Raw genomic sequence first — 12,803 nt, forward strand, 5'->3', positions numbered from 1 at the left:
TACGTTAGCATTCAGAACGTTTGGCTTATTTCGCATGGCCGCGTCCCAAAGAAGAGATTTGCCTCCGCTTGGAAGAGGTTTTTTTTTCTCCCTCTCCTGGCGAGCCAGGGCTCTTTCTGTCCCCCATGCGTGTCTGTGTGCACATGCCTCTGTCCTACCGTCCCGCTTTGGCTCGCGCGCGCGGTAATATGTGCCACGAGAGGGTTGGTTATCTCATCAAAATTGGACTCTTCTGGCATCCCGTGCCGCCTCTCTACACGCTTTACCAGAAAGGACCCCTTCGCCTCTCTTTGTGGGATTTCGGCCGTGGCGAGTTATCGATTCGGCTTTGCCATCCACCGGGAGGCTCGCATAACGAATTCTTTGCGGCGACGATTGCACCCCGTTCGGCCTCCGCCTTCTCCGGGACCTTCAATTTGCACCGTGGTTTCGAATCGCGTTCTCTGGACAGATCGCTCGCGACAGAGGGTTGCTCCGCCGAGAACGCCCTTGGAGCTTGGAAGCTTCGAGCTTCCCGTCGTGTACGCGAGAAAGATGACGCTGGGGGATTAAAATTATCGCATAACGCAACAGGTTTTTCTGGAGATTCGCGTGATTTTTTTAAGAATTATGCAGAGCCTGTTTTATTCGAGTCGATGTATCAAGAAAAGGGAGTTTTTGTTTGAGTGTTGCGTGCGAGATGTCGGATTTTTCGAAGTTGGGAAGCTGGTATACCGTGAAACGCGTCGATTGGTCGAGGAATGGAGGCAATATTGGACAGAGATGGGCAAAACCCTAGACTTCGAATAAATCTAAGGTTTGTCAACGTATTTGTCTTGTTTCCTTTTTTGGAAAATATTCGAAAGAGGAAACGAGACAAATATGTTGACAAACTTTAGATTTATTCGAAGTCTAGGGTTTTGCCCATCACTGATATTGGACGATATTATAGTGGCAGAGTCTCAGAGTTTTCATCTGGAAAGCTAAAGTGACCAAGAAAAGAATCGAAGGAACGCGTTCTTCGCTTTCACGCGTGACTTTCAAAGCTTCGAGTTTCTACCAAAAATCACAGTAACAATGATGACGTTAAACAAAACTGTAACATTATCGTCATGGAGGAACAGGACCTAACCTTGAGCTTGGTTGGAATTTCGAGTCAAGTAATGAATGGTCTGTCGAACCGAGTCGAGTGTTTGAAAATTCCGAGTTACTTGAAGTCTGATTTTTTCGAGTAGTTCGCATTCTTTTTCAAACAGTTCGTCGATTTCCAGTAGCTCGGAATTTTCAAACACTCGACTCGGCTCGATCAATCGAATCGAGCTCAGCTCAGTTCGTAAATGTCGACTACTCGCCTAGTCAGCTCTGCCTACTTGGTCTTTTAAAGCTTTGAGCTACTATCGAAAATAGTAACAGTAACAGAACAGTAACAAAACGATGACATTAAACAGAACTGTGACGTTATCGTCGTGGAGAAACATGACGTCGGCTCTGCTTTCTAGGTCTATCAAAGCTTTGAAAAATCACAATAACAAGGTTGACGCTAGAGATCTATAATTATCACATCCCCCAGGATCGATCTTCCTTTTCCAACTGTCTCCTAGTCCAAAACATCCGTCCACACGATCGTACCAAGTCCACTCTACCTTCCAGTCCACTCTACATTCCTGGAATCTCCACGTCGTTCCCCAATCTCCACGCGCAACTTGTAACTGAACGAGGAGGCCTCGTCCCCCGAACGCCTTCCAACGCCAAGGATCACTGCACGTTGGCGACGTGCAGGTTTCTCGATCTGACTGGGGTCCTCTGCTGATCGTCCTGGAACTGGACGTCGTCGTCCTTCGCCAGAGCGTTGAGGTTCGTGACGGTAGCCTGGGGGATTGGCGACAGCATCGGTGGGACTCTCCACCAGTCCGTGGTCGGCCATCCGGCTGGTACCAGGTTCCCACGGAAGTTTAGATCCGGGAGAACCGGAAGCGGTCTTCATATGACGTGCCCGCGGTGAGCGCCCAAGGTCGAGCTGGATGAGGTCAGATTCTGAACGGAAAAGGCGCTCTCCACCTTCGTGGACGTCGTGGACGTCGTCGTGGGACCGCTGCTGGCTACTTTTTCCGTCTGTTCGGTGGGAGAGGAGGACGAGGACGAAGAAAATCGGTCCTGAGACCTGTCCTCGTGGTGTCTGTCCACGGAGGACGAGAACCCGTCGTCCTCCATCTTTCTGTACCGAGACTCCTCCCTGCTGGAGTCTCTGTCCGATGGGAAACCGTCGTCCTCCGGTTTTCCAGGACTCGGGAACGGTCTCTCCTCCAATTTGGTGGCTAGGTAAGACCTCTTCGGGTCCTTGGGCGGACTGGGACAGCCGCAGTTCGGCTGGAGGCAGGCTGCAGTCGATAAACTCGGCCAGGACATGGTCTGATGGCTCGAGTAGAAAGTACTGCCCCCGTAGAGGGCCTGAAAGGCCAAATCCGCCGCTAATTTGCCGCCGTTGAACTCCTCGCCCAGCTTGTGCTGGATGGGGTAAAGTGGATACGGAAAGGGCGGGAAAAAACGGGGGATCTTGAGATCCTCGTGGCTCATCAGCGCGTGATGCGACGGGGGCGCCAGAGGTGGCAACAGGCCTCTCGATATGTTGCCTAAGGTTTCACCTGAGGACATCAGGGGCGATATCGAGAAGCCGAATTTGTTCTCCTTCTTCACGAGGGATTTCGGCTTCCTGCGGGGCCGGTACTTGTAGTCCGGGTGCTCCTTCATGTGGAGGGCTCTGAAACAAAACGTTGGCCCTTGTAGAGTTTTATTGTTGGTTGGTATATAATTGAGTTAATTATTGGGTTGTAATTGGCTAAATTCATGGTTGATCTTAGACGACAGTGAGGTGAATTAAGGGATGATCTACGCATTGTACTACTCATGTTATTCGTGACTAAATGAATGTTTAAGTTCCTTAAAATTGAAATTATTTTTTTCTGGAGCAAGAAAATATGTTTGGAGATGTTAGCCATTTCTTTGGAAATTTGTTTAATTCTGATAATTGTAGAATGGATGAAACGTGCGAAACTTTAGGCACATTTATGGAATTGTCCAGAAAAATGTGTAAATTGTAGATAAAATTAAAGAAAGACTCGGAAGTTATGTTTTCAGAACAAGTCAATATTTTCTTCGGGCGTCTGAACGGCAGATAAACTAAAAAAATAAACGAATACAAAATTCGTGAGAGTGCCGTTTACATTGGGAACTCCGAGTTGAAACAATTAATTGACTCATTTATAGCCGCGATAGTAGTCCAATCCCCTGAACTTGGTTTAATTTCAACAATTTTACCTGGTACAACCCAACGAATATTTTATATATTTTCTTTCATATATTCGTCTAGGATCGAATAGACGCGTTTAGACGTCGACAGGGCTAGGCTTAGACAATGATTTCACCGGTATCTACCTTCGATAATCCGGGCGCGTTCGTTATCACGCCGAGAATCGCACGACGAGACATTTCGGAATTCAGTAAACTTTGCTCTCGACACCGTTATCCGTACAAAGGGACGTATTATCGTGGTGCTAGGACACGATACGGGCCACCATGGGTATTTGTAGTAAATATCTTGTACACACACCCCGGCTGGAGGCGCAGTCGACACGTCGGAGGGCTGCTAAAAGAGAGGGGAGGAAGGGAAGAGTCAGAGCCCCGTGGTATCTCCGTCACATAATACTCCATTATGTATCCAAGAGGCGCACAAACGCAGTCCTTATTTATGCTTCGCCTCGTGTAGATAAAAGAAAGCGAGAGAGATAGGTGTTTCATGGCTGGGAACTCCTTTTCCTCTACGACGAATTTTTCTTTCTTCTTTACGTGCGACGTGTTTTCGCGGGGATTTCTCCCGGAAACGTTGGCACAATGGGGCCTACTCGAACTATTTCTGGCACCCAGCGAAGGGATTTTATGTCAACATTCGTTATGTCAAGTTTCGCGAGCAATATGCGTGATCGATCTGTGATCAGAGTTTTTGGAAAGCTTGTATAGATTTGTCAGAAATAAAAGATAGTGGAGGTTTTTAGTAATTTTTAGAATTTGAGGTTGAAATAGAATGGAATTCTTGCGTTTTAGATTTTATTCAAGATAGATATTTTAGAGTTAATACTTGTGTGTCCACTTTTTTTTTTTTTAAGAGACCAAGGGAAATGATTAAATTGCTTGCACTAAACGATAGCATTGTTTCATACAAGAATGAAAAATGAAGACGAGATATTCGAAAAATCGTAAATTTTCAAAAACGTTAGATTATATAGTTCCGAATCGTCTCGAAGCATAATTCCTCAATTTTCGCAGGAATTATTCCGAAGCGTTAAACCGTTGCTTCGTACAACCAGCGCTGCCCAAGGCCGCGCGATAGGTCGTCTAAAATTTTCCAACTCGCGAACGAAATCCGAAATTTTGGTTCCTCGCGGCGCGAGAGTGACGCAGCGGAATAATAATTCCGGGACAATGTGTCCCGGCAGATAGCACAAAGCGTAAATCAGCATAAACATCGGTAAAGCCCCGCCGACAATAATTCAGCATAAATGCATAAACATCGGGCGTAATCTTTACAATTCGCTGGGAAACCCTCCACCGCCGCCGCCACCACCACCGACACCGGGCATCGTTGCTACCCCCGTGGACTGTGCGCCACAGTTTCAGCATCACCACTTCCAACTGCGCGATAAACAACGCGTTATATCATATCGGTGGACATAAGCCGCGCGGTAGCCGCGCTCGCGGCCGCCGCAACAAGAAACAATAACAATTAGTCACGATTGTCCGCCGGTGCTCCGCGAATGTCATTAGTGTAACGATTCGTCATAAATGTCATTGTGCCGCAACGATCGGACTTTCGCGAACCGTTGACGGTTTTGTCGTTCGATAATCGTCCCTTTCGCTATGAGATGTGTTTGTATTTAGGAGGGGGGAGGGATGCTATGAGGGTTAACGAGCGAGTAGATAGTAAATGATGGTGGAAAGTAAGTTTCTTTGAATTTGATTATGTACTTGTTTTTTTTTTTATTGGTTGAATGAAGCACTACCTGGGCTGTCAGTAAAGACTCGAGCAATCTCTGTAGTCCTTCCTTTGCGATCAACTCTTTATACTTTAACACTCGTTTATATCGTGCAATTCATAAACGTCAATGAGCTTCTCAAACTACACTGATTTCAAACTAAAAACTTCAATTTCCAAGACTGTATCACCTCAAACCAAGAAACTAATCATTGATCCCCAAGATTCTTCCTTTTCATGACACTCTTTATCCTTTAACCCTGTATCTTAGGAATCGTGGCAGTCAACGACCGCTGCTAATCTCGTCTAACCTTCATATAACCTACCTCAAGCCACGAAGTCACTGTCAATATATACTCAAACATTTTTTAGACAAACCACCTCAATCAAGAGACTAATCATCGTTCCCCAAGATTCTTCCTTCTCGTGACACTCTCTATCCTTTAACCCCGTATCTTAGGAATCGCGACAGTCAACGACCGCTGCCAACCCTCGTCTAACCTCCATGCAACCTACCTGGAACCACCAAACCGATCAATCTCTCAGTACCGTTTCTTTCGCGAGTCACCCTTCACCCCTTGACATTTACACCTCGCGGAAGTCCGTGTCGCCAGGCGTCTCGAGACTTCCGAATGACAAAGCGGTCGCTATTTCCGCGACACCGTATTAATTCACCCCGTTTTCCTTCGCCCAGCCCTTTCCACGGTTTCCGCGTCAGCCGTACGAAAACGGGAACGGGGGACAACGGCGTTGGAAGCCTCCCGAAAAGAGGGTCTCTGGAGGAGGGAATCGTCGGACAGGCAGCAGTAGTGGCAACGGCACAGCCAACGAGCAGCCGTGAGGGTGAGAGAGCCAGGGGCGGGCGGGTAGGGTAGGGGCCGCCAGAGGAGCCGCGCAAATCCTTTTAAATCCACACAATTGCGACAATGGGGCTTTATTTGTTATCTCGGGGGCCACATTGTGAGTCGCCGTGAACGAACGGACAGATTACGTCGGGCCAGTGACGGCACGGCTCCAGGGGAACCCGTTCCTGCCAGGAACGTGGCTCCAGGAGAACCGCTTTTATCGGGGCCCCCTCTTGCCCCTCTTCTTTATTTTACGACCGTCCACACTGTCCCCTTCGAACCCCCGTGCCGTTACCAAAGTCGTCACCGACGCCTCCATCCGCCAGAAAAGCGGATTCGCTGTTACACGCTTCTGCCCCCGAAATTTTACCCTCCTTCCACCTCGTCGCCCCTCTGTCGCGGGTAACCGTCTCTAGCCACCGAGATGCGTTTCCACGGAATGAATATTGAGATCCTCCGACGATTTTTTCGGTGTTCGGTATGGGAGACTCTTAGTTTCTCGCGGTAGGTGTCTTTTGGGGGTGCAGGCGAGGGGGTAGGTTTCAGAATGGAGCTTTGGTGGAAGATATGCTTCTTGCCAAAGTTATTTTTTTTTCAGAGATTGTATCGACTCCGAAGGTTCCTTAGAATTCTTTTACTAGGGGGTTGGTTTGAATTTAATGATTGATGATGACGTAGAAGACTGTCCAAACTTAGATGAGTGTAGGTTTATGCGAAGGGGTAGAATTCAGCGGAGTAAATATTTCGGAGAATAGGTGCGCTGAAATTAAGGCCGATCGCACACGGCACAACCGATTTGAAATTAGTGTTGCAAACCGTTTGCGTATCTTTGTTTTACCTACTGCACTATCTTTGTTTTACCTAGATCCACGATCGCATGCAACTATGTAGTTTTAGAGTGGTTTGAAACTGATCGGTTGCACCCATGTGCGATCGGCCTAAAAGAGAATAGTTGCGTATAATGTATTCACCTTCGTAATCGAGGAAAAATACTTAAAAATATTCTGATACTCCTTTCTCGGACCAAAAAGCAACGAACCAGTAGAAGTGTGCGATGGTAAAATTTTACAGTACAACTTTCTATACGTTTCGCTCGTGCGTAACAATAGTTCTCGCGCAACAATTGAGAAAAGCAACACATGAAACCGTGCGCGAATTTGAACGCAAAACGTTACGGATCAGAAAAACGAGCGTCGACCGGTACAGGTCGGGTGTCAATGTTGAATATCCTCTTCTATATATATATATATATTTTTTTTTTTTGTAGATTCGATCACGGTCATCTACAGAAAAGCGGATTCAACGTAACATTCCGCCCGTATAGCCGGCAACCCCAGTCTCGTTTTCTATTTTTCGAGTAAAACGAACACTTGGCAATTGAAAGCGAATCGACGGTGACGCGATTTCGAAAGAAACGACTTTATTATTCCATTATTTATTTTACGAGGCTCCATCGTCGCGGCGGGTGATTCCGCGAGGGTTTATATCGAAGCCCCAGCCGCCTCCTATCAATTGCCTATACCCGGCAATTTTTGCTTCGAAAAAACCGTGATAAAGCTGGACTCTGTCGGCGCTTTCACGCGTCGCACTTTTAAATTAATTCTTCCCTCGCTGCGTTTCCTCCTCGCTTTGTTCGTCGTTTCAATTTGACGTTGTAATTTCATCGGGACATTTTTTTTTACAGATTTTTTTTTTAACGCGACAAAGAGGTAGAGTAAAGTAAACAGGAACTGGAAGAACAATTTGTATTTTTATTATTCGGCAACGGTTTCGGTTGAAATTGTCCTTTATAAGCTTGAGATATATAATTGACATCAAAGTTTCTTCTTGATCATAATATTGAAATTTCTATTTTCATTCAACTCAATTCTGAACGAAGTGACCTTTTTGTTTTCGTTGATTTGTTAAGTGGAGCTTTGAAAAGCCAGAGGATAAGAAACACTACTAATTTAAAGTCCCGAAAAAGATATTACATTTTATTATACGTATGCGATAAAAATGGTTTTTGGTTGTTCGTGAAGGTTCGAGAATAATTTCTTAACTGATACCTAATGGGGCAAAGAGAAGTTGATTAATTTACAATTGCCTTAAAATGGAAGAACAGTGCTTCAAAAAAATCCAATATTCATGTCGAATATACTTCACGTAAGATGGCGAATATTAAACGCTGGATTTTCAATTTTCGTTCCAGCGATTCTTCCCAAATTAATCCCCCTCGATGGACGCTGATAATTAAAGGGGCAATAAAAATATCGTTCGATCGTGAAATCTCATCGACCTGTTCACCGTTCGTCGAGCTAAATAAACTCATAACAATGATTAAATATTCAGGATCGGTTAATAAAGGGCTTGTCCCCCTCAACCTTCATAAATACCACTTCGTTCGCCCTATTCCACCCCTTAGCTTAGCGCAGCACGCCCTTAGATTTAGCAACAATGTACCGTATTATGAACTACGAAGGCCCCCCTTCTCGTTTACGATCCTCCTTTCCCATCGGTTATCGCAGATACGCCTCGATGCGATAATTTCATTCGAGCGATCGCGACTAAAGAGCAATTAGCGTGCAAAGAAAAATCGTGGGCGTCGATTCAAAGCGATACGGTACGGTATCCATCATTGTCGAGCCGATCCTCGAGTGTAAAAATGAAAACTCATTCTGCACACTAGTGATATCGGTATAGAAGCGATTCATTGATATTTTTATAGTCTTGTAATTCAAGTAATTTTCTTCGCGTTCAACTAGACGCGCGTTGAAATAAACGGTTTTAACCTCGAACGAGGTCAGCCTCGGATTGAGGCCACGTACCGGCTTGAACAAATTTTACACGAAACGGGAGTCGAAACACAAACATAATTTATGTAGTATTCGGTACAAACGGAATATTCAAAAAGCGCGATAAAAAAAAAAGAACGAAAGAAATATATAAATGGCTACACGAATATAATAGAATACCAGATTCGGTTATTTAATAATTTTTATTGTGTTTATCGTTTTCCTAAACTCGACTCACTGGCAGTGGTCTCATTAGAAATTAGATAGGGATAGAGAGAAACCCTCTTAATCAACTCATGCGCATCCCGTAATAGATGACGGGTCATTTAGCTATCTTGAGATTCATAGTTACTGTTCGATGCTTCTCGAGACAGTTAGTCATTGAACTAGCTTAACAAAGTTATAGAAATCATTATGTACATCAGTATTGCGTACTACGTTTGATGTGATTTATGTTCTTCAAGAGAACTAAACTCCGCAACAGTCGAAACATCTAATTAGATACGAAGTGTTGCTCAATTTCACAAAATGGTATACATCACACCCGCGTTTAGAAATCTTAGGTACATAAAACATCCAAAATAGGGGAAACACAGCTTAATAGTTTCTCATTTCTTAGTTTCAAGGATTCAATGAATTCCTAAAAACGTACGAATACCCAGAAAATACTCCTATTTTTAAAAGATCAAATAAAATTAATACACCAGAGCTTCACGTAAATCCTTTTGTAAATCCTTTTAAGATTCTAATGTAGATCAAACCATTCAATCGCCCGCCACGAAATTAATTATTATAACGCAATTTTAATTCATGGGATATCAATTCATGGGTTCAATTGAAAGTTTCGAATTCTCACCTAAGTCGTTTGGCTTCGTCGATGAAAGGTCGCTTCTCGCTCTCGCTGAGCAGCTTCCACTCGGCGCCAAGCCTCTTCGAGATCTCCGAGTTGTGCATCTTCGGGTTTTCCTGGGCCATTTTCCGTCGCTGTCCGCGGGACCACACCATGAACGCGTTCATCGGCCGTTTGATGTGCTCATTGTGAAGTGTTTTCGACGACATCTCGGCTCTCTGTCTCTGATCCTCTTCCAATCGATCGCTCGCCCACGGAATCTCTATTTAATCGGTCTCTGTTGACGTAGCAATCGCTTCGCGCCGTTCCATTGACAGGGAACTATCACTGTTCTCATACTCGATGATCGCCGAGTCACCTCCAACCGGTGGCAAACAACGAAGCACAGCACCTCCTCGACAACTCAACCTCCAATCACGTGGTCCTCGAAATAGACGATTTTCGGCACCACAGGTAGTTCAATCGTTCCTTTCAGGGTCTAGAGAGTTCGATATCACCAGTTCGATCTAGTCAGAAGAGTTAAAACTCTCGATCATCCGGTTCCGGGTCAGGTGACCTCGTCAATCTCACCATTCGTTGATCTAGACGGATCGGCTTCGCACACCTTCTAAGATCCCGAAACTCTCGCGCAACCGACACATCCCCAGTGTCCTGGCTGGTCTATCACTGTCTATCACAGAATCTTTCCACGGAGTCGCGTCTCGACTGACAGCGTCTGCTCGTCCAAGATGGTCCAAGATGGTCAGACGCGAATTTCAACGGACGTGCATCGAGTTATCTCGTCCGACAGGGACAGGGAATACCACCGTCCCGTGACCCAAGCTGTTCGATTGATACCGTGACGAGGACTGGCAAGGATCAGCCAGGACCTCTCCGACGTCGAGTCTGGGACGAGCCAGGGAGGAATCGAGGGACTCGCGGAGTAGCCGAAGCCCCGTGGGACGCGATGGAAACCAAGGATCGGCCAACCAGAAATGTTCCTCCTCTCCCACCAGGCTCCGCGGCTAATGGACACCCACGATTGGCTCCTTCGCCGACATGGCGGACGGAGGATATAGGCGCGTTCAACAGGTGGAGGTGACGCGTCTCTGTTCGGTGCATCTCCTCTTCTCTTCTGTTGCACGGACGTTGCTGGCATCCGATCCGCGATGCCACGAGTGTGTCTGTTACGCAGATTATCGTACTACCGTGCCTTTTTTTCCTGACCTTTCTGACCGTCGATGGTCAGACTGTATCCGGGACACTCGATGGCTCCGCGAGACAATGCGTTCAGGTTTGATTCGGACGGGTTAAGTGCAATAGGTCCGTCACGACACAGACAGGATCCAGTTGAGCGATCGATGAGGAGATCGTGGGGGATTTTAAGGTTAACGGGGATCGAGAATTCGGGGTTTGGATGGGATTGTTGGACGAGTATGGTTTCCTGGAGTCATTATTGAATTTTTGTGATTGATCGATGGATTATGGAAGTGAGGAATGAATGTTATTTGGTATTGTTTTCGGGGTGGTTGATAGGTGATTATTTCACTACATTGGTAATAATTGTAATTGTCGAATGATTTTAACGGAGTAATTATTGATGTTTGTAATTGAGATGGGCTATGAAAGTGAGGAATGAATTTTATTTGGTTCTGAAAGTTTTTAGGAGTGGTTGGTAGATGATTGTTTGATTACATTGGTAATAATTGTAATTATCGAATGATTTTAATGGAATATTCATTCTTAATAGTTTGAATGCTCCAATTTATAAAGAACCACCACAAAATTTCAATATTACGTGTTCATCGTTGGTATGTTATTAAAATGAATATAATAGAAAAATTACATTTTAATAACAGTGCAGGTAATGTTCTTGTTGATATCATATTTTGTCGTTGGAATTACAAGTAGCTTCATTAGGAGCTAGATATCGTATTGATACTGTATCAGTGTTCTTGAAGATAATTGTTTGAAGATAATTGGGGAACGGTTTGAGCAGAGTTACGATTGAGAAAGTAAAGATTTTGATGTTCATTGATGTTATTGTTCATGGTTCTTGAAAATGTGTTAAATAAAACAATGGTTCTTTTAGTGATGAAAATAATCCACATTTAAGAATACTAGCTACTCGGAGAACATCTCAATCAAATATTATTTGAAAATGATAATACAGACTATAACATCACTAAAAAAAAAAAACCCCGAAAAAATTGTTTAATATACAATCGTATATGTAATCGAATATGTAATTCACGTTGAATAAAGTGATCGACACCGTATTATCAGAGATCGTTAGCTACGTTAGCAAAGAATTATTCCGACGTAGGCGAGGCATTCGTTAACAAACCATCGTGTCCTGATTGTGGCCACGGCGTGGCACACAGAAATTTCGTCCCGCTTTGTTCGGCCGATGTACAAGCGCGGGGCCACTTCTCGAAATAAATGTTATCAGCCCTGGCAATGTCTTGCTTGGAGAAGCGACCGAGGGGGGTCGCAGGGGCATGGCCGGGGCTGAAGACGTCTCCAGTGATAAGACGATAAAGAGAGGAGGTATAAAACGAGACAAGAAGGCTGTGTGTTAGTGGCAACATCTCGACGAATTCCAACTTTCATAAAGAAGCGACCGTGTACAGTCCTACCATTGAATTTTCGTCAAGTTTTGAAATATTCATCTGTCGACACGGAAAGGGTCATTCGTGACCCGTGGAAAAATCGCGAAAACGAGGTGACGAGGGAAAGGGAATTAGTAAATGGAATGGGAAAGAGTTTCGAAGAATTTCGCAGCTCGGATTGAATCGGTGAGTAATTTTATCGAGTTATTTGCTTTTTACGTCTTCGTAATTTACGAAGATTATTCTAGAACCGATATATAGTATAAACAAATTTAAAATATGTTTCGTCGATCCTTAAATGGTTCCTCACTTATCCACGTAAACGTGGATTTCATCTGGGTTGCTTGACAAGAATTAACGACTATAATTATTTAAACTCTGTTCCACAAGAAGTTTGTCGAAAGTTTCTCAAAAATTTGTAATGATACGAAAATACTTTTCTATGATAGTACCGTCGGAACTTCTAATCGAAAAGTACAAGTTCGAAAATATAATTTACAGAAGTTAAAGCTTGTTAGGCACGGTGTATAATTTCGCGCCGAGCAGACGGAAGCGAATCAATGGCCGAATAAAGGAGGGAGGCACGAGGGTTCGGCCACGCGGAGATTATCGAAGGCAATCAGCTATTTGTTCTGTTATTAACTCGATCATAAATTCGCCATGCGACAGTGTACGAGCGGTCGCGTTCGGCTGTCGTTCTGTCAGCGTTCCTTTATCACCCCCTCGTTACACATTCCC

At 44.7% G+C, this 12,803-nt stretch overlaps 1 protein-coding gene across 1 annotated transcript; it reads right to left on the minus strand.

The window, feature by feature from the left end:
• Window positions 1-1,778: 1,778 nt before the first annotated feature.
• On the minus strand, window positions 1,779-10,335 carry LOC128893403 (transcription factor Sox-21-B-like). Its single transcript, XM_054154314.1, has 2 exons — window positions 9,481-10,335; window positions 1,779-2,737 (listed from the first exon to the last, which is right to left on the minus strand). The coding sequence occupies exons 1-2, from the start codon at window positions 9,681-9,683 to the stop codon at window positions 1,960-1,962; spliced, it is 981 nt and encodes a 326-aa protein (XP_054010289.1). The 5' UTR covers window positions 9,684-10,335; the 3' UTR covers window positions 1,779-1,959.
• Between the last annotated feature and the right edge of the window lie 2,468 nt (window positions 10,336-12,803).

This window comes from Hylaeus anthracinus, unplaced genomic scaffold (genome assembly GCF_026225885.1).
Source record: "Hylaeus anthracinus isolate JK02 unplaced genomic scaffold, UHH_iyHylAnth1.0_haploid 27440, whole genome shotgun sequence".
Lineage (NCBI taxonomy): Eukaryota > Metazoa > Arthropoda > Insecta > Hymenoptera > Colletidae > Hylaeus > Hylaeus anthracinus.

Bases quoted from the DNA above. Each gene is read 5' to 3' on its own strand.
- LOC128893403 (XM_054154314.1), bottom strand. From the start codon at position 9,683: ATGTCGTCGAAAACACTTCACAATGAGCACATCAAACGGCCGATGAAC. The intron at 2,738-9,480 runs GTGAGAATTCGA...GTTTTGTTTCAG, and splicing joins GACGAAGCCAAACGACTTAG to AGCCCTCCACATGAAGGAGC.